The sequence below is a fragment of the Pyrus communis genome, chromosome 10 (genome assembly GCF_963583255.1).
Source record: "Pyrus communis chromosome 10, drPyrComm1.1, whole genome shotgun sequence".
NCBI classification, from domain to species: Eukaryota; Viridiplantae; Streptophyta; class Magnoliopsida; order Rosales; family Rosaceae; genus Pyrus; species Pyrus communis.
The window spans coordinates 9,818,099-9,846,090 of record NC_084812.1 but is presented as its reverse complement, the minus strand read 5'-3'; the positions used below and the strand labels follow the sequence as shown (position 1 = coordinate 9,846,090).

Here is a 27,992-nt window from a genome sequence, read left to right as displayed (position 1 = left end):
TAATGTTCTTGTTTCCACAGTCACATCAACACTCGACTTTGATTTCATCATCAGGTTCTATACCATTAGATTCTATACCTAGTGTCATGCCAAATACTGGACTACATCAATCTTCAGCAGATTCTACTCCAGTCCCAATTGCAGTTTCAAGTTCCAGTACAGACGGTTCTTCTGATAGTCAATCCATTGTTTCATCAACAACATAACCCTTATCCTCTACACTTCCTGTGGTACCTGAATTCCAACCTAACCAACTGCAAGTGGTTCTCTCTATTTCTCCAGTTAATTTACATCCAATGCAGACACGGTCAAAGAGTGAGATTATTAAAAAAATTGCTCTACTTGCTGCTGTTCATGAAAATGGAGGTGTTGATTTAACTCAAGTGGAACCTACAAGATATAAATCTGCATTGAAATCTCCAGTTTGGTATGATGCTATGAAAGATGAGATCTCAACTTTACATAATCAAGGTACATGGTCCTTGGTTCCATTGCCCAAACACAAGAATTTAGTTGGGTGTAAATGGGTGTATAAGATCAAAAAGAATGATGATGGTTCAATTGGGAAATATAAGGCACGACTGGTGGCAAAAGGATTTAGTCAAGAAGAAGGCATCGATTATGGAGAGACTTTTAGTCCTGTTGTTAAACCAATAACAGTGAGACTAGTCCTGGCTTTATCAGCACATTTTGGCTGGACTTTGAGACAATTGGATATGAAAAATGCCTTCCTCCACGGCATATTGCAAGAAGAGGTCTTTATGACACAGCCACCTGGGTTTGTTAATCAAAAGCATGCAGATTATGTTTGCAAGTTACATAAATCACTATATGGTTTGAAACAAGTACCACGAGCTTGGAATGAGAGGTTCACTACTTTTCTACCATCTTTGGGGTTCAAGTCTACATATGCAGATTCATTATTGTTTGTGAAAACTGTTGACAATTCTGTGGTGATCTTGCTTTTATATGTTGATGACATAATCATAACAGGGAGTGCTATACAAGCTACCACTGAAGTTATTCAATCCCTTGCTAAAGAGTTTGAAATAAAAGATTTGGGATCCCTTCACCACTTCTTGGGGATTCAAATTGTGCAGAATAAGGATGGCTTGTTTCTTTCCCAAGATAAGTATGTTACTGATCTCTTAACCAAGCCTGACATGCTATTATCCAAACCTTGTGCTACTCCATGTTTGCTATACAATAGATTGCTCACAGATGATGGAAAGCCATACAATAATCCTTCATTGTATAGGAGCTTGGTTGGTGCCCTACAATACTTGACATTTACTAGACCGGACATTGCTTTTGCAATGCATCAGGTCTATCAATTTATGCAAAGACCAATGGAATCACATTTTGTGGCTGTAAAAAGAATCATCGGGTACTTAAAGGCTACTCGAGGCTGTGGTATTCAATATATCAGAGGCTCTCTTGATATAACTGCATATAGTGATGCAGATTGGGCTGGAGACCCTAATGATCAAAGGGCAACTACTGGAATGGTGGTGTTCTTAGGTTCTAACCTTATTTCATGGATGTCCAAGAAACAAAACACAATATCTAGATCATCAATGGAGGCTGAATATCGGGCACTATCTATTACAACTGCTGAACTGGATTGGATCAAGTCTCTGCTGCATTTTCTACAAATTCCAATTACTGAGAAACACCTCATCTTTGGTGACAATCTATCCGCGATAGCCTTGACTTGCAATCCTATTCAACATCAACGAACAAAACACATTGAGGTTGATGTCTATTTTGTTCGAGAAAGGGTAGCAACACAGTAACTACAGGTGCACTTTGTGTCTTCAACTGAGCAGTTTGCGGATATACTTACCAAAGGGCTTTCTGCACCTATTTTCTAGACTCATTGTGCCAATCTCAGGCTCAATTTCTCTGCTCCTAAGCTTGAGGGGGGATGTTAGGAGTATTAAGATCATATGGTTGTGAATTAGGCATGTGTCAAGAGATTAAAGAGTTAGTTAAAGTTTGTTATAGTGTAGCTTAGAGTGTAAGCTACCAATGCAAACTATATAAACCTTGTAACCATCATTTGTAACTAATAAGAAAGATAATACATTTTCTAAATTCTCTTCTCTCTTTAAACTCTCGATCTTCTCTTCTTCTTCTTCTCTTTTTTTTGACCATAAAGTCCAATCCTTTGTAACCTATACATTTTTGAAGAAAATTGTTTGTTAGTTAATTACCCTTTTATATCTCATTCAGTAGGATTCAGAAAACAATGAACAAGAGATCAAATACACACACATATAGTCTCATTTCACTGAAAGATACCCAAATAAGTTTATTTAAAGAATCTCTTGCAAGGTCCAATTTCCAATATATTTCAACAATCTAGTTGTTTATCTTTAAGGTCTTCCCTCAAAGATCATTCTACATCACCCAAATCTAAAACTAGATATACAAACTTTGAATTAAATGGTAGTCATTTCATTGGTTTTTTAGGAATCGTATTCATTTACTTTCTTCACTATATGTAAATTGATTGATGCCTTAATGGTTTTTTATTTGTGTAAATTTTTGCTAGTGTGATGTATGCATGATGAACTACAATATAGACGACTTGGATCATTGAAAAAAGTTACAAAATGCACACAAGGTGTCTTCTATATAAGTTTAATTATGGAACCTTCAATAGAGAGGGATATAGTTATGCCATGCTTATTCATCACATTTCTTATTCACAATACGATGAATAAGGTATGGTATATGGTCAATTACAATTCATAGTAGTAAAGCACTTTAAAGGACATTCTTAAATTTCAGGTAGACGGGCCATGGGCCCATTCCAACAATAGGACTAGGAGGGGTTGCCATCAAAGAGAGGGTTGACGGTGGACTCCCTGGAGAACAAAGAAGTTGGGGTAGTTGAGGTTGCTGGAGGAGAGATGGCTGGAGTTAGGGTGCACGGAGAAGACAAAGGGTTGAGGGTGAGGGAGAAGATTGGTGTTTGGTTACAAAGATAATAAATGTTTGGACGGAGTTTTAGATAAGATAGGTGGGATATTCTCATTAGGCCACGTTATGAAGTCCCTAAATTGGATACTCTCTAGTGTTGTCCTTTGGTATTTGTTGAAGGGCAATAAGTTTACACTCAGCTTACATTTTGCACTCATATTATTTTTAATTAAACCATTAATATCTCTTTAAACTCAAATTTACTACCTAAGCTACCCTTACAAACCCAATTCAATATGTAAATTTATCTTTACACCAATTTGAAAAATAGAAAATCTCAAAGCATTCTCTTCTCAGATGTTATCTCCTTCCAATAGTTGCTTGATAGAGTTTCCATCACCTTTTACAAGGTTGCCCTCAGTAAATTCCAGGTTGCTTTGCGCCAACTATATAGATTTTCACTATTTCCATTAAGAAATAATTGCAGGCAATCAAACAATTCATTTATGGGGAAACATATAATTGACATCTGATGGCAATGGTATGAAGTAATTTGCAGTACCATGAGTCAAAACAATAGGAGGAAGGAGAGAAGCAACATTTCTAACATTCTGGTCTTGAATCATGAGTTCTGGAGAAAAAAGTTGCGAAGATTGTTCTTCTTCCATATTTTGTGAGAGGCTTTGAAGTCATAAGAATTAAATTCAATTCTCAGACTAAAACTATGAAAGTACAAGAGAATATGTATGGTGAACATTTTAGGAGACCAAGAAGTTTGTACCCTAGAAAGATTGAATGATATAATACCTCGGCGGTTGAATTGATCCACTAAATTAAGCAAATTGTACCTATTTGAAATAAAAAAACTCAGAAGTAACAAAAATACATGAGAATCAATTCGAAGGAAGTTGAGAGCAGCTTTATTTGGTGAGACAACTTCTTGTTTATTTGTATTGGATATTGTCATTTTTGGTGTAAGAAAAAGAAGCATGAACATATAAACATAAAAATTGTATTCCTGGTCATTTTTTAATGACATGATTTGTACTTGGTGCGGTCGTTAGGGTTTGATTATGGGTGTGCATTTATTAATAAACCTTGATTTTATTGCTAGTCGTATCTTGTACTTGATAGTAATTATGCAATAGGATTATAGTGACATTTTATATTTAAAATTTAAGTTGGGTGTAGAAAGAGATTATATGAATTTAAATAAAATTTCCCTTGTTGTTATTGAGGGGAAAAAGTGTTCAAATTACGAAAAGCCTTCCAGAATGTTATTATTTAACGAGTTGAAATTACAACAATGTCTACGAATATTTACAAATATATAATGGTAGTACGGACACTTCGCAGCGGAATGAAAAATTGTGAAAACCATATACAATTAGTATTATATTATGTTTCCAAAACAACATGAACGGCTTGAAGAATTGAAAACTAGATTGGAAGTGCCTTCCAACAATATAAGGCTTAAAATAAGGATTTTTAGTCAAAATAGTCTATGAGATTGACATGAGATTTAAAATTGATAGAATTAGTTTCTAAGTTTGTCAACCATAAATCATTTTTGTCATTCCGTGAAATTTTTTGTTAAATATTGATCAAAATGACAAAAATGACTCAATTTAACAAACAATGGGCCAAAATGATTTGATAAAGTAGAGGGTATTTTTGTCATTTTATCTTTGTTTAGTGGAGATTTAACACAGAATGACCAAAATGATTGATGCTTGACAAACTCAGAGATCACTTCTATTGGTTTTAAATCTCAAGTACCAAGGTGAAGAGTTATGCCAATCTCAAAAACATTTTGGCTAAAAAGCCACAAGATAATGAACTCCAATTTATCCTACAACTACACACGATTTTGTTTCCGCAGTAACACGAAGCGCTGTAGTGTTTTGCAAATATCTATTCACACATAATTTTGTTTAATGCATTGTTTATTACATTGGAAACTACAAAAATCTCATTTGACACTCCAAACTTTCTATAATTAGAAAGAACATTACACTTGTGAGGAATGTAGAATAAGATTTTTGAAGTGCTAATAACAATTATATATATATATATATATAATATTGTCTGGTCAAAAGAGATAGACACCTAATCAATGACAACCAATGAAGACGATGTGCCCACCAAGATTTTGAAGATGAATTTAAAAACCCGCTCTGATACCAGTTGATGCTGGACAAATCAAGGGATTCACTCAATTATGGGATTCACTCAATTATGGGCAACGAAACGTGTTAGACGTCGTTACTTGTGGATTAATTAACTCAACGGGACTAAAAGCCCAATAGTTAATTTTGGAACTATGAAACACTTTCTTATATTAGTTTTTTATTTTTTTATTTTTTTATTTTTAAATTAACTAATTGACTGTCTAGATCATATATAGCTCGTTAAATGGAAAGAGATATCTTACAAAGATAAGGTAGATAGTTAATGGGAAATTTGAAAAAATAACCAAATTTTAGGCCCCATATAGAATTATAGCCATTAATTTAATTTAATTATAATTATAACCAAAACTTGATTTAAAATTACTAATATACCCTTAATTTTAGGATTTCTCACAACAATTAAAACACACTTAACACACTTAGATCGGTTGGATGATTCGGTCTAGGTTTCCATTACATGAATAGGTCCCACACTCGCACAAGTATAGTTTTCCAATTGACACCACCAGACATGGTATCTTCCTCCTATCCACCACTTCTAAATCCCGCTTTAAAACTTCCAATTGCTTGCTTCCTTCAACAAAATTGGTCTCAGTTGGAATGTACCCAAAATTTACCGACCCAACATCAAACGAATAGTAAAGATTTCGTATAGCTGGGGCACTTGTTCCAATCGGTTTAGATGAGTTTCCAAGCATGTTGAACTTAAGACTGTAAGACAGCCACCACGGTTTCCATGCATGACTGTAATGGCCAATCATACCTGTGATTGCCAATACAAAGTTACAAACATGGTATGAAATCTTGAATATATGCATAACATGACATTAAGAATTTATGAGTACTTTACATCAAATTTTGGTTATAATTATCATAAAATTAAAATGGTGGCTGTAATTCTATATGAGGTCCAAAATTTGGTTATTTTTCCAAATTTCCCATGGTTAATAGTAGGGGTAGCTGCTAGGCAACCCAATAAATAGAAACTAAAAACATAACTTTGAAGTCACTTTGTACTACGGTATAGTGATTCCTCTTTCCTTGTAAGTGAGAGATCTTTGGTTCAACTTTCGTCGTATATTAACTTGAACCACATTATTGCTGACCCGTTATAAGGCTTAGCCCACTCTCTTAACCCCTTAATATAGATAATATCGTTTATTTTAAAAAAGAAAACATAACTTTGAAAAATGAGAAGCGACCACAAGCCAAGCTAAACGCAGTGACCATGTTTATAGTAGTGCGTCATGCCTCTTGAACTAAAGTTCATGGACACGTAATTATTAGTACTTAAAGCAATCTCATTTATTCATTTACATTTTGTACTATGGTGCATGCAACGCAGGCTACCTAGTATGCCTGAATTAATCATGTCCGTCCATGTCTTTATGAATGCTTCTCAGCAATATTTTGGAGGTGGCAGAACAGCTCCACTGGTTTAGAGAACATGACCATGTGATCAGAACCGTTTATCACTTTCACTTCATTTGGCGGATTCTTCTTGACCATGTAATTTTGCACATCCAACACAATCGCATGGTCTTGGTTGGACACGATGAATACTCTACGAACTGATCCATACCTCTCTTTCGTGAGTTTTATTACATCATAATTATATAAAGGAAAAAATCTTACCAACGATAACGCTAGATTTAAATCCTGTTCATGACAAACATAAAACAAAAAAAAGTTAGCTAACCAATACTCGAAAGCCCGAACTTATTTTTTGAAACAATTAGCGCTCTACTCTTACAATTTTTTGAAACAATTAGCGCTCTACTCTTACAATACACCTTATGTTTCCAATGTGTTATAAGAGAACACGATAGGGTTCCTATATATTTCAATAGACACACTTCAAGACTTACCTGTGGTGGGGAGAGCTGGTACAAGAGTGTCGCCATGTCCTTAGGCCCAAGGAGAAGGGAGGTTGCAGGGTTGTTGGTCCCGTTGTCATATCTGTATTGACTGTCCATAAATTGCCTTCCTTTGGTAACCTATACATTTTTTTAAGTAAATTATTTTTTAGCTAATTATCCTTAAGTAGGATTCAGAAAACAATGAACAAGAGATCAATTTAAATTGTTACTTGTGACAAATATCAATTTTAAATATGCCATATTCATTCATCAAAATAAGGTTAGTACGACATATGACCAATAAATTGGGTATACAGTAAAACCTCTATAAATGAAAATGTTGGGATCAAGAAAAATTATTACTTTAGAGAAGCATTATTATATCGATAAGTAAATAATTTATAATTTATTGATATATGAATATTTATTAATTTATAAAGAATTTTTTGATTTTGTTCATTTTTGATTTTTTTGATTTTTGATTTTTTTGATTTTTGATTTTTGATTTTTTTTTTATAAAGAGACATGTTGTGACCAAAAGAATTTTATTTTATTTTTTTTTTAACAAGTGGTATTATCTATACTAAAGGGAAGAGGGTGTTTTTAGCCTCATAATAGGCTAACAATAATTTGGTTCAAATCTGCCTTTGGCGAAAATCGAACCCAAGACCTCTCACTTACAAGTGAAAAGGAATACTATTAGACCGTAATACTAAGTAACTTATTATTTTAAAGAGGTCATTATTGTATCGATAAATAAATTATTTATTTATTTGTCGATATATGAATATTTTTTAATTTGTAAAGTATCTTACAAAAAGCAAAGATGCATGTATATTTTAGGTTTTTAAAACTTTTAAGGTGATTTAGGAACAAGACGATCAACTGTTTTAAAAAAATTAATTTCCTAGAAGATAAAGTACTTCAGTGTTTTTTATGCAACATAATCTCTTTATATATAAGTAATATCTTAGACTCCTAATCATTACAATTATCATAACTTGTTCATCTATGACATCTCATTTGAAAGGAATAAAAAAAATGTACATTGATTGATGAGATAAAGGGAGCATTGTGCGAGTATAAAAATGAGCATATCTCTTCTAGTTAAAAGATTTGCAAACAATGGGTTCAACAAAAATATTAGTTGATCTCTACCAACCAATTAACACTATCAAACACTATTAAAAGGTCAACATGATATTTGTCGGATGAGATAAAAAATAACAATGTTAAGAGGCACAAACCAGCAAAATATTCCGAGTTAAAAAAGTATTGTATGAGTGGTTTCTCCAATATCACGATAAAGTGAATATGACTAGAGAAATGATAGCAGGACTTTTAGACTTTTAGTATATACTAGCCTTCGTGCGCATGCAGAAAATATTTTTTGAATCATAGCGTGTTACTCGCGACTCACAAGTTTTAAATGTATATATATATATATGCGTAAATTGACAAAAGGAAAGTCAAATATTTGAAGTAAATGAATAATTTTAGATCATGTTAGAAGAAACCCTTCATAAACCAATTAAAGCAACTGAATTCACATATTAAAATCGATCTCTATAGAATTTACATTAAGAATAGAGAAAATAATATTTAATAAACAATTAATTGAATCATATTATTGCTAGCCTATTGTGAGGCTAAACCCACCTCCCTCCACCTTAATGTAGATAATATCGTTTATTTAAAATAAAATAAAAAAACAATCATTTGACAATTAATTTAATCACATTATTATCCGTGTGCGAAAGACCTTTTTTATAACCGGCATTACACGCCTCTTAAGATGTTTTGAACGTGTTTAAAAATAGAGAAAAAAATATTTAATAAATAACTGATTGAATCACATTATTGCTAGCCCATTGTGAGGCTAAGCCCACCCCTCCCCCTTAGTGTAGATAATATCGTTTGTTAAAAAAAAAACAAGCAATCATTCGACAACTTATTTAATCACATTGTTATCTGTGTGCAAAAAACCTTTTTTTATAACTGAAATTACACGTCTCTTAAGATGTTTTGAACGTGTTTAAAAATAAAGAAATTGAATCACATTATTGCTAGCCTATTGTGAGGTATTAATTAAAAATAAATAAATAAAAGCACCAAAAAGTAAATTATTAAAAAAATACTATTAAAATGATGAAAATGCCCCTGCCTTATTTGATGCATTATTTTGGGATGGCTTTGAAACTTTTTTATTTTGGGGGCATTTTTGTCCAAATATTTTTGTTGAAGCATGGTGACTCCAAATCACTATTCACCTTTTCCATTCTCTTTATATATAACTAGCAGAGAGCACACACTTTGTGTGTGTGAATAATTTCTCTTAATAAGTGCATATTTTTTCTTAATATTACTTAATTACCGTTTTGTCATAGGAAAAATAGGTATACGATTGTCATTTTCTAAAAAAATGAGGGTAAAATTGGAAAAATAGGGATATGATTGTCATTTTGTCAAAGGGTACAAATTAAAGCCTCTTCAATCGCCCACCTCCTCCCACATTCTCCTCAAGCGCAATTGCTTTAGTTCATTCAAACTATCCAAAAAATATCATGATTTCACTTACGTGTATGCAAAAATGATGGTGAGACAATTTCTCTTAAAAAGTGCATATTTTTTATCTTATGCAAATATTTTGATACAAAATTACTATTTTGTCCTCCTTATGTAAATGTTTTGTATCAAAAGTGAGAGCAAAATAGGAAAAAAAGTGGAAAAACTTCAAAAGATACAAAATTACTATTTTACCCTTCTTATGTGAACATTGTGTATCAAAAATGAGGGCAGAATAAGAAAAAAAAGGGGCAAAAGTTGACAAGGCCTCTTCTCTTAATAGAATAGATAGATGAATTTCATTACCTCTGCATATGCAGTTGAGAAATTGAGAGTAGGACCATACATGACAGCTGTGACAAATATCGCAACAGCAACTTTCTCAGGAAATCTCTCCATGAAAATAGATATTACGGCTCCACCCAAGCTGTGACCCACGAGGATAACCTTTTCATTTGGTGGTAGAGACACCATGACCTTTGTCAAAGGCTCGACGAATTCCGATAACGAAGGGAGTTGTTGTACCTGAATCGGGTTGATCCCGGATGCTCCCAAGTCTAGAGCTGTTACATTGTGACCAGAGTTCCTCAGAAGAGTCGCCACCTTATACCAACTCCATGCCCCATGACAGGCTCCATGTATCAACACAAAATGTTTTGGACTTTGAGTTTTGTTGTGAATGTTGGAGGGCGGGGATGGGGTTAAGGTACTCGCTTTTGCCAAGCAAATAAATGAAAGGAAAAATAAAAGGAGCTTCTCTGTCATGTTCTTCAATTCCAATTTCTGTATCATTAACTCACAATTTCCTTGATTTGGTTTGCTTCTATGGTCTTACTTTTATATATAGAAATCCGTCCGAGAACTAATAATCGACTCAGGGGTGATGTTATGGAGAGCAAATAAGTAGACTAAATTTTGTAAATTAAATGACTTGGAAATTGATGATTGGATTATTACTTAAGTGTTGATTAATGTATTTATTTCTTATTGGTGACACATCATTTAGTTTGCAAATTTAATCTCTCTAGCATACTCATCGACTCAGAAGTCAAAAGTCTTGAGTTGAAAAGTATTCCCAACTCCAATTTGCTAGAAACTAGTTTTCTAACTCATAGCCACATGGTAATATTACCAAATTTTTAAACCAAAAATTGTAAACCAATTGATGTGGTTGTTGATGATTGAATTAGGGGTGTGATATTCACACACCTCATTTTACTTCTCACACACTTTTTTATTTTTCAACCGTTAGATCGGATGAATTGAAAAAAAATCAACAGATATAAATTATCAAGGGTGTGTGAGAAGTAAAATAGTGTGTGTGGATAGTGCACCCCTTGAATTATTACTAAGTATTGATTAACGTGTTTATTTCCTATTGATAACACATTATTTAATTTTTAAATTTAGTTTGAAAATATATTAGTATACAAACGTCATTGCTGACGCTCCATTATATAAATGGCGTTTATCTTGATCAAGCTAACTAGACGAAATCTAAGTATATATACATTTTGTGAAAGATTAAAAATCTAATAAAACAAAAGAATAAAATTTTTGAAAAGAATACTGCTAGAAACTTAGAGTTGGGGAATATTGTTAGATTTCTAATGCTACCAATATCCACTAAATTTGAAATATTTCCGTTACACTATGTTTGGAGGACAAAATAAATTGAGAATTTACACAAAAATCAGAATTTTTATATTGGCATGAACCAATTTTCTTGTTTGGATTTGTAAACATAGAAATTTAGAATTTTGGTGTGGATAAAAAAACTTGGAATTTTAGGCATCCAATTTTCAAAACTAAATTCCATGAAAATATAATGGGAAATTTTATTTGAACCCATATTTTGTATCACAACACCCATCTTACTTTTTATATCCACATTGTATTTGATTTATTTATCATTATCTCTTTACACCCAGCATTATTTCCGAAACCACCTTTATTTATCAAAACTAAACTCAATCAAACTTCTTTTTACACCCAACTCAATCTACTTAAAAATAAAAAATAAAACCCTAACTAGTCTATCATCTTCATGGAGCAAATCCCCTTCTCTCTCTCTTTAAAAAAATCCTTCCATCTCCCATGGTTGTCATTCTGCAACCCCATCTACTCCTCCGTAGTCATCACGTCTTCCTCTTCCTTTTCTTCATCATTTGCCATCTCTAAATTTCTAGAGCACTAATTAGAGTTTGGTATGTTTCAATTAAATGAGAATCTTCTAGCCTCTATATTCCTATATGTGGTAGAAAAATGGGTACGCCCATGATAACTTTTGGTAGATCGATGAATCTTTTTAACCGTGGATATTTATTAGATACAAAAGTTGAAGACAACAATTCACATTACATTGAACTGTGGCTAAAAATTATATTGCCTTTGCACGTTTTATAGGCCAACTCATAGCTAAGCAGTTTTTATTGTAGAGCAAAACTTCAGGAATTGATCTAACTTGGATGTGTAATTGAGTTTATGCATTTTAATGATTAAATTGATAAATATTTCGACCATATAGGGATTTAATATCGTAGTATCTTTTAGCCTTTATATGTCACAAAAATTGTGGACAAAAATTCACAATACTTAGAACTATGGTTAAAAAGTATATCGATTTGCATGTTTTATAGGTGAACTCATAAGTAAGCAGTTTTATTGTTGACCAAAACTTCGGGAATTGATGTAACTTGAATGTATACTTGAGCATATGCATTTTAATGATTAAATTTATAAATATCTCAACCACATATGAATTTAATATCGTATTGTCTTTTTGCCTCTATATTGGTATCTGTGGCAAAAAATGGTTACCTCCATGAGAAAATTTTGTAGATCGATGAATATTTTCAATCTGGATATTTATTAGATACCAGAAATTATAAGTCTATTCGCAAAAGTCTAAGTCAATGCCATGTACAATATTTGTGAAGACACATATTTAGGGAACTGTTATTAGCACTCCAAAAATCTCATTCTACACTCCGCACAAATGTATTTTTCTTTTTAATTATAGAAAGTTTGGAGTGCCAAACAAGATTTTTAGAGTGCTAATAACAATTTGCTATATTTATATACCTTTTTTTTAGTTTGGAAGTCGACTTCTTTTTTTTTTCTTTCTTTATCAAGTTGGGAGTATCACTGGCTTTTTTTTTTTTTTTTTTTTTCTTTTTTCTTTCTTTATCAAGTCTATTTCTAAATTTTATGACTGTTTAAAAATCAAGAATACAAAACACTAAACCATGAGTGGCCACCACCACCACATATCACCACTACATACCATTGCCACCGCCACCACTCTACCACCACCCACCGTCATCACCGTTGCCATCATTACCCACCATCATCATCGCCATCACAACGTATATTGATTGATTTCACTTTTAATTAAACTGAGACATTTTGTGATAAATACAAATACGATCAAATTGTGTTACTTAACACCCTTAAACTTATCTCAAATCTCACTTTTGTTTCTTTATATCTAAAGAAAGTGATTTTTAAGGGTGAGAGTTAAACCTTTTAACCTTCTCTCCAAAAACACAAAAAATAATAAGTCATTGTCATATCTGTTTAGCCAAAAAATAAAACGTTAAGTTTCTTGAGAGAGGAAGAAAAGATGAACGCTCAACCTGATCTGGTTTTACTGTGACGTGGTAAGCAAACAAAAGGAAAGCGAAAGTGTTAGAAGGAAAAATAAAAAAGTTGGATAAATCTTGTCGTTATGTTGAATTGAGAGGTAAAAGGTTTTTACTTTTTTTTTTTTTTTTTTTTTTAAATTTAGCGGTTGTATTCATCAACAACACTTCCACATATTTCGATTGAATTTTGATGTTGTTAGGGGATTGTACGGGTGTGTGTTGCACTTAAATTATTGGATTTCAACGTATTATATCTTCTAAAGTCCACATTTAAGTTGGAACGTGGCTTATATATTTGTTTAAATGTGAAATGTTGTCTAAAAATGACATGCGATGCCTGGCAGCATTTGACAACTGAATAATCCCAGGTTCATGCATGAAATGATACTAGTAGTAGAGGGAGTAAAAAAAAAAACTCTATAAAGACCATTAAGTTGAAAATAATAGTAGGTAATGAATGTCCACATAGAAACTGAAGACATTGGGTAGATTTTCAATACCCATAAAACTTAATTTTGACTTGGGAGATGAAGGAATATCATATTGTTAAAGATGTGTGCTTGAAGTTGCTTTATAAATAGAGCACACTGCATGCTTTCAATAGAGAGCACAGAAAGAAAGAGAGGAAGAAAAGAGGAAATGAGAGAATACATAGAGTTATCTTTGTACTCATATTATTCCAAATTATAATGAAAGCATCACTGCTGTCCGAGGACGTACTCCAGTCACACTGACTGTAGAGGAATCTCGTAAATTTTGTGTCTTGTTTTATTTATTCCACTGCACACACACCGTCGATTTTACAACACGTTATCAGCACCAGAAGCTCTCATGTTAGTGGAAAGCACAACGCCATAAATTCGGTGAAGCACTATCTACCTCTCACCTCCGTCATCTAAAATCTCACAGAATAAAAGGTATGTCCATTTTTTCGCCTCTCCCACTACGCCAGAAGCGCCCCACCGAATTCCGGTGAGAATTGAAATTATTGATTTGGGGACATGTCATTTTACATAATGCATTATTGATTTGGTTGAGACCTTTTGACAACCATCAATACTTCTCAGTGAAACTCGTGTTTGGGCACTAACCAAACATTACACAATTACGAGTTTTTGGTTGTGTTATCTATGTGCCTATTGCACTGCCACAATATATTAAAATGAGGCATCAACACAAATTGAAAATTTATGTTGGATTTGATTCATCATCTATCAGTCAATATTTAGAACCCTTGACTGGGAATATGTTTACCGCGCATCTTACAGACTATGATTTTGATAAGACACTTTTCCCGCCATTAGGGGGAGAAAATAACATCATTCCAGAAGAATGATAGGAAAAAAAAAAAAAACACCGTTCCAGAAGAACGAAGAGAATTTGTCTTATTTTGATTCATGAAGCAATCAATATACAAACGAAGTGAGAATAATTGAATGATGCCACGATATGCAAATCAAATGCCAGATGCATTTAATGATGCAACGAAAGTGATGAAATCACATCTACTTGCTGCAAATGTGCCTACAAGAATTAATGTCCCTGTTGGACAATATAGTGAGGCAGCAAATGATTTATCTGTTGCACGCCTGAAGCGTAGTAGACCCTCAAGCTCAAAAGGTTCAGTCCTTTAAAAGAAGGAGAATATGGCACTACTAAAACTATTGCATTCCCGAAGCATAACTGTCGCATGACAGTTGTCGCAAGGATACTTGTCCCAGAAAGGTCAATCCACGGACATAGGAATGTTGATGTCTCATGCACGAAGCATGATACACGTATAGGTTCCAATGACTCAACTCCCGAAGTGGAGATTAAAATCCAAGCTCTATAATGCTCAAGAGGAGGTTATGATCCGCATTCTCTAAACTATGACTATCCTGGAAGAGATAGTGTAATGCGCTTGATGAGACAATGGATATCCAAAGAAATGAAAAGCTTTTACGCATGCGCATACACATGAGAATATAGGATCACAGATTGATGATAACCAATGGTAATTTTGGTTTTTATAAGTAGCTACTAAATTCATCAATGAGTTGTGTTGATATTGAGTCTCGTTCTTTTTCCATCAACAAAATTATTGGCCAAAATGGAGAAAGACAATTCCATTACAATTTTGTAAGAACGTGGAAAAATAGACCTATATACTTGAATACAATACAAATAGCCAAAAGATGTTGAACATAGAAGATTACATATGGGCATTTGTAATACCGTGAAATACACTCACATGATATGACACAAGGTTATAAACGAGTTCATATAAATGGAGAATTATCTACGAAGGGTTTTGAGTCACCCACATCATATTTCCATAAGTAAATCCCTCAAATATATATAGAAGCAAATTGTTCTGTATAAATTCCAAAGGAAAATGTGTCATGAAGTGTAGAAAATCCCTGAAGAATTCAAATTGCTTGAAGTAAGCCCTGGAAGGGAAAAACATAAAATATGTACTCAATACCAATGGATGATATAAATTTCCTTAGAGAGTACTTTCAATATGGTATTGTTGCAACATACTAAAATCTTTTGCAAGAGTTGATGATATTAAATTGGGACTCCTGAAAAGTCAAGAAAAATTATAAAGTGTTGAGAGAAATATTGTCTCGAACTGCAGAATCGAACGATATGCCAACACGAATCTTATCCATGATGTTTATTATATTAAAGAATCATTTGGATTGAAGATTATGAGTGGAATACTCAAATGATTTAGATACTAAGAATGATCATTTATCTTCGTGAGGGTAAAGATAAATTGATATTTGGTCCAGAAATAGCACATCTTAGAGAAGTATATGCTTTATTGTATTTAACACAATACACTAAATGAAATAAAACTTATATATTAATATCTCCAAGAAATTACATACACATGAGCTAAAACAAACAAACAGAAGGGAACCTTCACAAAGGTTGCTTATGTGAAGCCTCAGTACTCGGAAGTACCCCAGAAGGGGGAGACACCAGAGGTTGATTATTTGGAGTCTCAATACTTGGTGGAACTCCAGACAGCTGAGACAATGGATGTCTTTGGAATAAAGACTCGAACCCCTGATTGTCATTTTGAGTCTGACCTTCGGATTCCAGTAGCTGGTCGAGCTTTCTTTTCATGCTTGTAGAGTAATTATTTGCAAGCATGTGTAACACTCTATTCTCATGCTTGAGCCTTTTAATCTCTTGTTTAAAACTTGCAACCTCAGCCATTAATGATTCAACTTGGTGAGTTCGAGCAAGTAAGCGCTGGCCCATATTAGATACAGAGCCCGCACATTGAACACTGAGAGCCAATGAGTCTTGAACGGTTGCCTCATCAGACCGGTTTGAAAGAATTCTGTTATCCTTTGGAGTGAGAAGATTCCTGGCTACCACTGTAGCGGTTATGTTATTCTTCATCACAGAGTCCACAACCATAAGAGGACCATTAGAAGATGAGAAAGATGGGCACCATATGTTATCCTGACACTGCTCGTCTATATCACTCCTGAGACTCAAATCTAAGCAAATGTTAGATGAGTAAGCCATTTTCAGAAATGATGAAGGAAGTCTGATAAAATATCAGAAGTGCAAGAAAGGGAATTTTCTGCAGGTAACAATTTTCTGAGTGTTTCTGAACAAAATTGATATCTTTATAAAAGGAGAGGCAACATGGCCACTTATTCAAAAATCGAAGAGACACCGATTTTCAAATTTCAAAAGCTGGATTTCCCTGCATGACGTCTGTCAACATTTTGCAGGCGCAATCTCAGCTTTTGGATATCATGTGCAACTTTATCAAAGATCTCCGATAAAGTTGAAAACGCATGAATCTTACTATTCTAATCACACCACAATTGCTGACAAGAGTAAAGGCACATCACTACTACCTGCTATTAGGAAATCCTTATATATGTCAACCTCTGTCCTCCATGGCAAGGCAGAACTAAAAAATATCTAACTCTTCCTTATCTCCGAGAATGCATCTTTCACAAAGTATCTCAAAATACTCAGTTTTCTTCCTCTCCGAGAATACCTCTACAAACAAGTCACACCAGAGTAAGAGTATCTCATATCATACAATCTCCATGTCCTTTCCTTTCCCTTACTCTTACCTGCCAAGACAAGGACAGAGAAAGCAATATGTCGGAACCTCCACTCAAACTTTCGCTGCCACCAAGAAGTGATGGTCCATTTAAATGCAAGGTTTGCATTTAACTCCTGCATCAGTGAGCAACTACTACAAGAGAAGATGCCACACATGCATGGGGAAAAACTAGGGAACACACCACTTCTGCAAGGGGAACAAATAAGGCAAGTGAAAATGATACATTGAAGCATGTGGAGACTAGCACAACAAACAAATGTCACTTCATCCCTGATAAAGCCTAAGATCACTTGTCACATGAAGCTCCTCATGGTCCAATTTCATTCAAGATCAAGCCTAGACGGCATTTGAAGAAATCACAAGTCCGATTCAAGATCAAGCATCCACCACCCTTGAATCCAATTTAGCTCCAGATAAAATAGGTAAATTCAGACCTTTGGAGGAAGTCTAGCAGAATGCCCTCCAACCCAGTTCAAGAACAAACATGTGGAAAGTTAACAACAAGTAAAACACCTCATTCGGCAACTATCAACGCTACAAGACTAAAGCAACAGGATCAATGATTAGCTTAAAGAATTTGAAATCAGGGGGAGATACTCATCAAGGGGGAGCATCCAAAAATAGATCAAGATTTTAATGAGGCAACTAATGTTGATATGTGGGCATCCAAGAGGGAGTGTTGAAAATAATAGTGGGTAATGAATGCCCACATAGAAACTGAAGACATTGGGTAGATTTTCAATACCCATAAAAATTAATCTTGACTTGGGAGCTGAAGGAAGATCATATTGTCAAAGATGTGTGCTTGGAGTTGCTCTATAAATATAGCACTTCGTATACTTTCAATAAAGAGCAGAGAAAGAAACAGAGGAAGAAAAGAGGAGAGGAGAGAATACATAGGGTTATCTTTGTACTCATATCATTCCAAATTATAATGAAAGCACCACTGCTACCCAATGACGTACTCCAGTCACACTGACTGTAGAGGAACCTCGTAAATTTTGTGTCTTGTTTTATTTATTCCACTGCACACACACCGTTGATTTTACAACACATTAAACCATGTTGAATAATGTGAGAGAGATTATATTCACACAGCCCAAATTACTTTTCCTACACTTTTTAATTTTTTTAATATTTTCTACACACCACTAACACTTGATAGAAAAAGATTAAAAAAATTAAAAAGATGTGAAAGAAGTAATTCGAGGTGTGTGAATATAATCTCCTTAATGTGAAATGTCTCACACCGCCAGTCAAACAAAACAAATTACAACTTATATTACTTTAACTTTTAATTGGATCGATGTCTTTTGTATAAAGCATCCACACCAATTAAGTAAAAGAGTGATTAAGTAGGGACACTATCAAAGTGATTAGTGGGGAACCACGGTCCGCCTCTCTTAAACTTAAACAAACCTTAATCGCTTCATGTATAATGCCATTTGGTTCTTGACTAAATGATTAATGCTAGATAAACCAAAATTTTAAACTTAATTTGCAAATTGAATAATGTGTCACCAATAGGAAATAATCATGTGAATCAACACTTAATAATAATCTAATCATCAACAACCACATACTTTGGTTTAAAATTTTGGTTTTTCTAGAATTATTTTGTGGAGGAGGATTCTCTCCTCTCCTAATCTCTCTCTCGTTCCCTCCCCTCCTACTTGAACGGTTACGGTTAAGCCACGTTAACATCTTATATTGATTTTTTTTATTGAGACAATAAGACAAAAAACAATATGTGAAATGAGGGAAGGAAAGATGATGAAAATAAGAGGGAAGAGAATTCTACTTTTTATTTTGTTATTTTTTTTTCTTACAATAATTGCAGGAATTTCTTACAACATTTGTGATAGTACCATAAAGTTAAGTGTCATCTTTTGAATTATTTTTGCGGTAATTAATTGAGTTGTTGAGCTCAAAATAAAGAAGAGGCGGGTATTGGGTGCTTATACAAGAGTAATGATACGTAGACCAGCGTTTTGAATTACATCTACAAAGATGTGTTATCAATAAGAAACAAGCATGTTAATTAACATTTAATAATGATTTCATCATTAACTACATCATATAGTTTACAAATATGATTTAAATAGATGGTATTCCTGGCATTACCCTTATTACCCTTATTAAAAAGCTTGTATTCAAATGACTACATGATGCACCAATACAAGGGTGATAAATAATCAAACAATTAAATTGTCTTGTTTGGACACTATAAATACTCTACGAACGATCCATATTTCTCCTTACAGAGTTTAATTTACTCACGGTTGAAAAAAGGGAAGAATCTCACCAATGACATTGCTAGTGTTACACCTGTTAATACTCAACCAAAATAAGATATTAACAGAGAAATTAAGGAGGAAAAGTTATTCATTTTTTTTTTGGTCCAGAAGGCTAATATTCAATTACAAATATAACGTACACATGGTTGCAAGATACATGCATGCCTGCATCTGCATGCGTGCCTAAAATCTTATTTCATCTAACAAATTTTCACTACTAGGAATCTAGAGGCGTACGCATTGTTTAAAGGGTCATCTGTTTGAGACTATTTTTTGGGCCATATTTTATAGACCACCACATCATGTAATACTTTTAGGATGCGTTTGTTACACCAGACTATTTCGGACAGGATTAGCTGCAGGGATTAAGCTGGACTGACTTAGACTAGACTAAGCTAGACTAGCTTAGTGAAGAGTTTGATGCAGTGTCGGACAAAGAAGCAGAATTGCAATATTAAAATATTTTATATTTAATTAATATTTTATTTTTACTTTATCTTTTTGCTTTTTCTTTTTTTTTTTTCTAGAATCATCCCTCCAATCCCAATAATCTTCCGCCTCTCCATCCCCCTTTCCCTTTTTCCCCATTTCTCTCCCTCCAACCCACCGGCCCTTTCTCTCCCTCCCACCGTCTCTCTCTAACCCATACAAGAGATGCAACCAAAGTGATGGAAGAGAGTCTCTCCATTTGCCTCACCAACGATGCAACTAAAATCCTCAATCTTCCTCACCTCCTCTTCCCACAAACCCATCTCATCCCCCACCTCAAAAATTCACTTAAAATCCCCAACCTCTCTATCTCCATTGAGGTCATGGTTGAACCCATATACGACTTTGTTCTTGAACTGAGCGTGATGAGGTGTTGGGAGTGGGCAGAGAACTGTGGATTCCCTTATTTTCTTCCTTCTTGCTTTCTCTGCTGATTGCGCAAGAAGTGAATTTTTTTCTCCTTTTTTCCGTTCTTGGTTTTTGTAGAGATATGAAGGTCAATCTTCAATGGAATATCTTCTGTGACTTCTAACTTCTGTTTTAGAGAGATGAAGGTGAGTTTTCTAGCAGACACGGTGAGGAAAAGGCACGGAGGAGGGTTCGCATGCTGCTTATAGAAAAGGGAGACGGGACTAGCAAGCCCGTAGTTTTTGGGGGGTCTCACTAAGACCTCTTAGTGAAGCCTTTAATGTAGGCGAGTCCGGGCTAGTCTCACCTGATAACAAACACCGGACTGTACTAATAGTTAGTCTAGTCTAGTCCAGTGACAGTTAGTGAGGGCAAACAAACTCCCCCTTATTTCCTTAGATGGTTAACAATGTTCCTTTTGCAAGCACTGGGTATGAGATGATGCTGTAACATGTATAAGTGAAAAAATTTCTCACGTTTGCATCAAAAAAAAAAAAAAAAAATTGCCGGCCTTAAATTCCCAACAAATTAGAGTTATATATATATAGTCCTTGAGATTGATCAAACTCATCATTTTGGTCTCTCAATTTCAAAATCAATCAATGTCGTCTTTAACATTCACTACCGCACATCAATTTGGTTACTCCGTTAAGATTTCGTCAACTATTCTGTTAGTTTGTATGTGAGACACACAAATCGAATGAAATGGTGACACGTGGATTGCACTAAATAAGGGGTTTTATCGTAAATAGTCCTTGAAATTGATCAAATTCTTATTTTGGTCCCTAAGTTTCAAAAATTGATTGATTTTGAAAGTGAGAGACCAAAATGATGAGTTTGATCAATCTAAAAGACCATTTGTAAAAATCATTATGCAAAATAATAATATGGGCACACACAAAGTGTGAGAAATTTTTTTATTTTTGTTTTTGAAATAGAAGGAGAGAGGAAGAGAGTGATAAAAAATATGGGAGTGGGGAGTTTTTTTTTTTTTTTTTTTTTTTTTTTTTTTTTTTTTTTTTTTTTTTTTTTTTTTTTTCACCTAAAAAGACTTACTTCCGCTAAAGAGAGCTAGTACAAAGTAGAGGATAAGAATTTGGGTCCAAAAAGTGCCGAAGTTGGAGAATTATCAGTTCCATTATCTTTTCTGAGGCTTTATTTGGCAGTTTGGAATGTACTAACTATTTGAGTCAGATATAATAAATAGTCATCGAATAGTACGGATTAAATTCAAACGTTTGGCGCAATATCAGACTAATAATCTTATTATTTATGTTGTGTTAGGTAAATTGGTAGGAAAAAAAAATTATACCTATTGAATTTTTATCATAGTTATATCATTTTTTTTTCTTTATAATTTATGATAAGAAGCAAATGAAAAAAGCCCAAATTTCCTTCAAATCCTATCTGTAATTATCTAGAAACCCACTTTCTGCTTTCGATCATGATCGATTCATCACCACCATAACCACCTTCAATTTCCTTCAAAAACCCTGTTCAAAACCTCCAAATTTTCCGAGAGCAACCTCCAATTACAAACTTGGTGTTTGCTCACTCAACAAGCAAAAAATTGTTTTATAGGTGAGTCATTGCAGATCTCTCTCTAGTTTAGGTTAAATTGAAAATCTGAAACATAGAGATAGGAGTGACGACAGATGTCTCTTTATCATTGCCACATCAGCTTAAGTTGTTACAACGTTTGTTAGGTGGTTAGGTGATTTGCTAGTTAGGTAAGTAGTATTTTGTGCTTAAGTTACCTTGTATTGTTCAATATATAATGTAATTAGTCAATCATCTTGTAGAAATACTTATATAACTCTCTTTTATCTCTAAAGTTTCCCTCTAATTCTTCATTTTTGTCAATTCTTCATTGTCCCTTGATTCTTTCTCAATGTAGTTAACATGGTATCTTAGCAGGTTGACTCATGTGTAAAGCTCAACGGCCACACATGCTCCACGTCACTCAATTCATGCTGTCCACGTGTTTAACTTGAAAATCCCACACATGTGAGGGAACGTGTGAGATGTGAAAGTAAAAGAGTCCTACATTGGTGAAAGGAGAAACATCCTTGCATGAGCTTATAAGTAAGTTGGGTTACTTTGAGGTTATGCTGCTTATTTCCTCTCTTGGTTTCATTTCTAAAGATAGTTTTATGTTCATTGCCAATCAGGTTATGAGATTTCATTGAAATGGGTTTTTCTTTGCAAAGTGGTATCAATTTGCGTGCTTTTGTCAATTGGGGTTAGGGCACAAAATTGTTCTGTTTAAACTAGGACATTATACCATTTTCATACTTGTGGAATGAGAAAGATTATAGTAAAGACACGGATACGAAGCAATTCTTGGGCATGTGGTCATTTTCTTGATTAATTTTGGAAAAGAGTTGAAATTAGGATTAAGGCATGATGGCAGTAGTTAAGGAGCATAAATTTAGATGGACTTGTAGCTTTGACATGGAATGAATTGCATTTCTTTTATGAGTTAAAGTGGCTGTTGCAAAGGTAGAAAGTTCACCTTTAATGCTCTTAGACCATGTGGTTGTGGTTGTGTTTCATACCATCTCCAATAAGCATGATATTAATTAGATTGTTCTCTACCGATTATTTGTGTCTTAGAAAAAGATGAAGTTTGAAGTTGATAACAGTAAATCCCACGAAGGGTGATTTCGTGTTGTGAATAGGTAAAATTCACAAAGGGCGATCCCGTAGTGTGAGTGGATAAAATCCCATGATACTATAGTTAAGGTCGATGCCCATTATTATTTGTTAATTTTCATTTTTTGCAAATAGTAAAGGCCGAAGCCATTGTTGAATGAAATTGTTCACGGTAAATCTCACGAAGGGTAATCTCGCAAGAAATTGTTACACCAGCATGAGGATGTGCCACAACTCCTTTATAGAGGCTATTCTTTGATTGAAGTTTTTTGTGAGTGGCCTGACTTCTGGAATATTGGGTGGTATTCTTTATGGATATTGTTTTAGTTATACTTTTTTCGAAGATCGTGGTCTGCACTTTGTAGTGAGGCAATGAATATATTTGGAGGAAAAAAAAAGGGCATCAAATTTGGAGTGGAACATTTAAGAACATGGAAATTATGCAGCAGATATTTGGAGTGGAACATATGAGAAATGGAAATTATGCAGTAGCTTTCACATGTTACTATTTTCAGTGATATGGTGATTGGGTCATTTTGAGCTATGTCTGTGGTGGTCAAAAAATTGCTGATGAGTCATTTGAAGTAGAAGGGCCTGATTTTATTTTCTATTGCAGACATAGGGTTTTGCATATAAAATGGTTTCATAAGCATGTGCACACCTTCCATAGGGTTTTGCATACAAAATGGTTTCATAAGCATGTGCACACCTTCCATCATGACATCTTGTTGAGTATTTTGAAAGCAAAATTCGAGAAGAAACTTGATAATGGGATGATTGTACCTGCAAAAGTGATATGTGATGATAATGGGATGAGCAACATGTTTTGGTTTTGGCAAGTTTGAAAGGAAGATAAATGTACGAGGTTGTATTTTCATCGTAAAGAAACTTGATACAGGGTTCTGCAAGATTACTATGGTCTTCAGTTGTTATAAAGATATGATCGGCTTCCAATTTCTAACTATATTGGAAAAGATTCGACATTGGCACCTAAGAGGCTGAATGAACAACTTAAAGATGTGTACAGAGAAGAGAATACTTTGAATGATATGTTTATTCTTCTCAGGAAGAAGTATAATATACAATCTTAATCCTAACCATATAGGGAAGAATAATTACATGAGATTATAAAGAGATTTCTCCCAGATTACACGGGATCCATCCTAAACGAGGAAATACTAAATTATAGGAAACTATACAAGTCAACACTCCTTCTCAAGTTGGTGCATATATGTTACACATGTCCAACTTGTCTAGAAACTTAGAGAACTTTTCACTAGAAACTGCTTTGGTGAAAATGTCAGCTATTTGATCTTTCGTTCTAATTGGAGGCACTTCAATTATTTTACCTTCTAGCTTTTCTTTAATAAAGAACCTGTCAACCTTTACATGTTTAGTTCTATCATGTTCCACCGGATTATGAGCAATATCGCGAGCAGCTTAATTATCACAAAACAACTTCATCGCTTGACTATGTTTGACACCCAAATCTTGTAGTAGTAGTTTAAGCCATAAAATCTCACATATACCAAGGGCCATACTTCTATATTCTGCTTCCACACTCGACCTTGCTATTACTCCTTGCTTCTTCCTTCTCCAAGTAACCAAATTTCGACTAACAAAGGTGAAGTAACCTGATGTTGAGCACCTATCATCACTCGAATTGGCCCAGTCAGCATCCGTATAACCTTCAATACTAAAATGACCATTCTTCTTAAATAAAATCCTTTTTCCCGGACTTCCTTTCAAATAACTCAATATTCTCATAACTGCATTCATATGTTGCTCTTCTGGATCATGCATGTATTGACTAACGACACTCGAGGCATGAGCAAGGTCTGGTTTAGTATGTGCCAAATACATTAATCTTCCCACTAACCATTGATACCTCCCTTTATCTACAAGTACTTGGTTTAAATCAATGCTCAGCCTCATTCCTTCTGCCAATGGAGTAGTCCCTGGTTTGTATGCTGACATGCCATTTTCTTTTAACAGGTCAAGAATATACTTTCTTTGTGACAAGAAGATTCTTAACTTGCTCCTTGATACCTCAATCCCGAGAAAATATTTTAGAGACTCAAGATCTTTCATCTCGAATTTTGCACTTAAATATTTCTGTAAGGCTGCACGCTCATTCAGATCATTACCGGTAACTAACATGTCATCCATATATACAATGAGTGTTGTAAGCTTTCCATTCCGACGTTTCAAGAACAGCGTGTGATCATAGTTACTTTGCTTATATCCAAATGCTCTCATAGACTTGGTAAATCTACTGAACCAAGCTCTTGGGGACTTCTTCAACCCATACAATGATTTTCGAAGCCTTCACACCTTTTGTCTATGCATATCTGGAATGCTACTCCCTGGTGGGAGTTCCATGTAAATATTTTTTGTGAAATCCCCATGCAAGAATGTATTCTTCACATTGAACTGTTATAATGGCCAGTTAAGATTTGTAGCCAAGGACAACAAAACACGAACTGTATTGATCTTGGTTAGGGGCAAATGTATCTATATAGTCAATTCTATATTTTTTTTAGCATATCCTTTTGCTACTAGTCTTTGCCTTGAAGTGATCCACCGTCCCATCAGCTTTATACTTCACCGTATAGACCCATTTACATCCCACAAGTTTCTTGTCAGCTGGCAAGTTTGTGATCTCCCAGGTAGCATTCTTCTTCAAAGACTTCAACTTTTCATTCATTGTTGCTTGCCAACATGGATTAGCTAAAGCCTCATGCACACTGTTAGGCATAGATACAGTAGATAATTGATGCACAAATGACTTATTTGATTTTAACAGGTGACAGGTAGACACATAATTACTTAACTGGTAGACACATAATAACTTAACAGGTATAACACATTAGACTTAGGGTTGTGCTTACTCACCAGATACCTAATTTTACATTTAGGGTCGGCTTCATAAGTAAATTTATGAATACCTTGGTTGACGCGATCAAGGGGAAGACGTGGTGGTGGTGCATCCGGGATTGAAGAGTATTGATTACAGTTATTGGGATTCAAGATCGATTGTGAGGTAGTTGGCGACATAACTGTTCGGTGGTGAGAAAACTGGAAGTGAGCTATCAGGCAGTGAATTATCTGGCGATGTCGACTTGTCCCTTTCAAGGTTTTCAACATTGTTTCCATGTGAATGATCACCATTTTTCTCCAAGACATTAACATTTAGTTCCAATTCATTCACATCATTGTTTACGTGTGAATGATCACCACTTATCTCTAAGACATCACCATTTAAATCCAAATCATCCACACTATCTAAATCTAGAATAGTATAATCAAGAGTTTGAACTTCTGTCTGATTCTCCCCCTGAAGTGAAGACTCGAGATTGGCAAAGTACATACATTCTCATGAAACGCAACATCCACAATGACAAACAATTTCTTCGTCAGAGGGTGATAACAACGATACCCCTTTTAATTTGAGGCATACCCCATAAACACACACTGTAAGGCCTGAGGTTCAAGCGTACTTCTCTGCTGTTTGTGAAGATGAATGAAGGCAACACAGCCAAACACATGAGGTGGAAGGTTAGGAACTGTAAGAGCATCAACATATGAAGAGAGAGTCTGAAGCAGTGTCTGAAAGTCGACTGATAGGGAAGGAACACAATTCATGAGATATGTAACTGAGGTGAGAGTTTCTCCCCAAAAAGATAACAGGAGACGTGCCTCTAGCAAAGAGGCACGAACAACCTCTAAAAGCTGACTATTCTTGAATTCTGCAACACCATTTTATTGTGGAGTATATGGACATGTAGTCCGATGAACAATACCATGATGATTAAGAAAGGCACGAAGTTCAGAGTTTACATATTCACCGTCATTGTCACTCATGAGAACCTGTATTTGTGACTTATATTGTAGTTGTACCATTTTGTAAAACTGCTGAAACAAAGAAGTAACTTCACTTTTGGACTTCATCAAACAAACCCAAGTCATACATGTGCAATCATTAATAAAATTAACAAACCAATGAGTATCACCAAGTGTAGTAGTTTTAGATGGTCCCCAAACATCATAATGAATTATCATAAATTAGATTGAACTTTTCTTCAAACTAGGCAGAAACGAAGTATGATGACTTTTAGCCATTTCACAAACACCACATTTAAAGTTAGAAATATCATGCTTAACAAATAGGCTAGGAAACAACCACCACAGATAGCCGAACGAAGCATTTCCAAGTCGACGATGCCACAACCAAATCTTCGAAGCTTTATTCTTATCCCCCTGATTTCCTTCCACTGCAAGAGCTTGAGTCAATAGTCGGGAATTGTTCGATGTCAGCTCCAAATAGTAGAGCTTCCCCTTCCTAATACAATAACCAATCATCTTGCGAGTTCGAATGTCTTTAAAAACACAAAAAGAAGGCCAAAAAATCACAAGACAATGCAGGGCGACAGCTATTTGAGAAACAAATAATAAATTATAGTCAAGAGAAGGAACAACGAGTACAGAATCAAGATTCAAGGTATCAGAAAGTGAGACATTGCCTTCCCCGATAATGGGGGCAACATTACCATTGGTTATGGTTTTAGATCTGTACCTGTCTAGAATCACAAGTCATATGTTCAATAACACTAGAATCAATTATCTATGTATTATTCGTAACAGATGTAGAAACCTTTAACGCCTTACCATCGTTAACTGTATGTTCAGAATGTACCTTAGTTTCACCAATCAATACACGTGGCTTATTACATTCGGGATGACAAGTCTTGTCCCAATTAACAGTATAGCCAATAAGTTCCAAACAACGATTTTTAGAATGTCCTCTCAAGCCACAATAAGGACAGTTGCTGGGCAGATGATAGGAAAAACCACAGGTCCGA

At 34.5% G+C, this 27,992-nt stretch overlaps 1 protein-coding gene across 1 annotated transcript; it reads right to left on the bottom strand.

Annotated features, from left to right (window-relative positions):
* Positions 1–6,362: 6,362 nt before the first annotated feature.
* LOC137749032 (methyl jasmonate esterase 1-like) lies at positions 6,363–10,395 on the bottom strand. The gene is made up of 3 exons (XM_068489215.1): positions 9,851–10,395; positions 6,989–7,117; positions 6,363–6,779 (listed from the first exon to the last, which is right to left on the bottom strand). The coding sequence occupies exons 1-3, from the start codon at positions 10,334–10,336 to the stop codon at positions 6,507–6,509; spliced, it is 888 nt and encodes a 295-aa protein (XP_068345316.1). The 5' UTR covers positions 10,337–10,395; the 3' UTR covers positions 6,363–6,506.
* Positions 10,396–27,992: the final 17,597 nt, after the last annotated feature.

Bases quoted from the DNA above. Each gene is read 5' to 3' on its own strand.
- LOC137749032 (XM_068489215.1), bottom strand. From the start codon at position 10,336: ATGATACAGAAATTGGAATTGAAGAACATGACAGAGAAGCTCCTTTTA. The intron at 7,118-9,850 runs GTAATGAAATTC...AAAAATGTATAG, and splicing joins TCTCAACTGCATATGCAGAG to GTTACCAAAGGAAGGCAATT. The intron at 6,780-6,988 runs GTAAGTCTTGAA...TGTCATGAACAG, and splicing joins ACCAGCTCTCCCCACCACAG to GATTTAAATCTAGCGTTATC.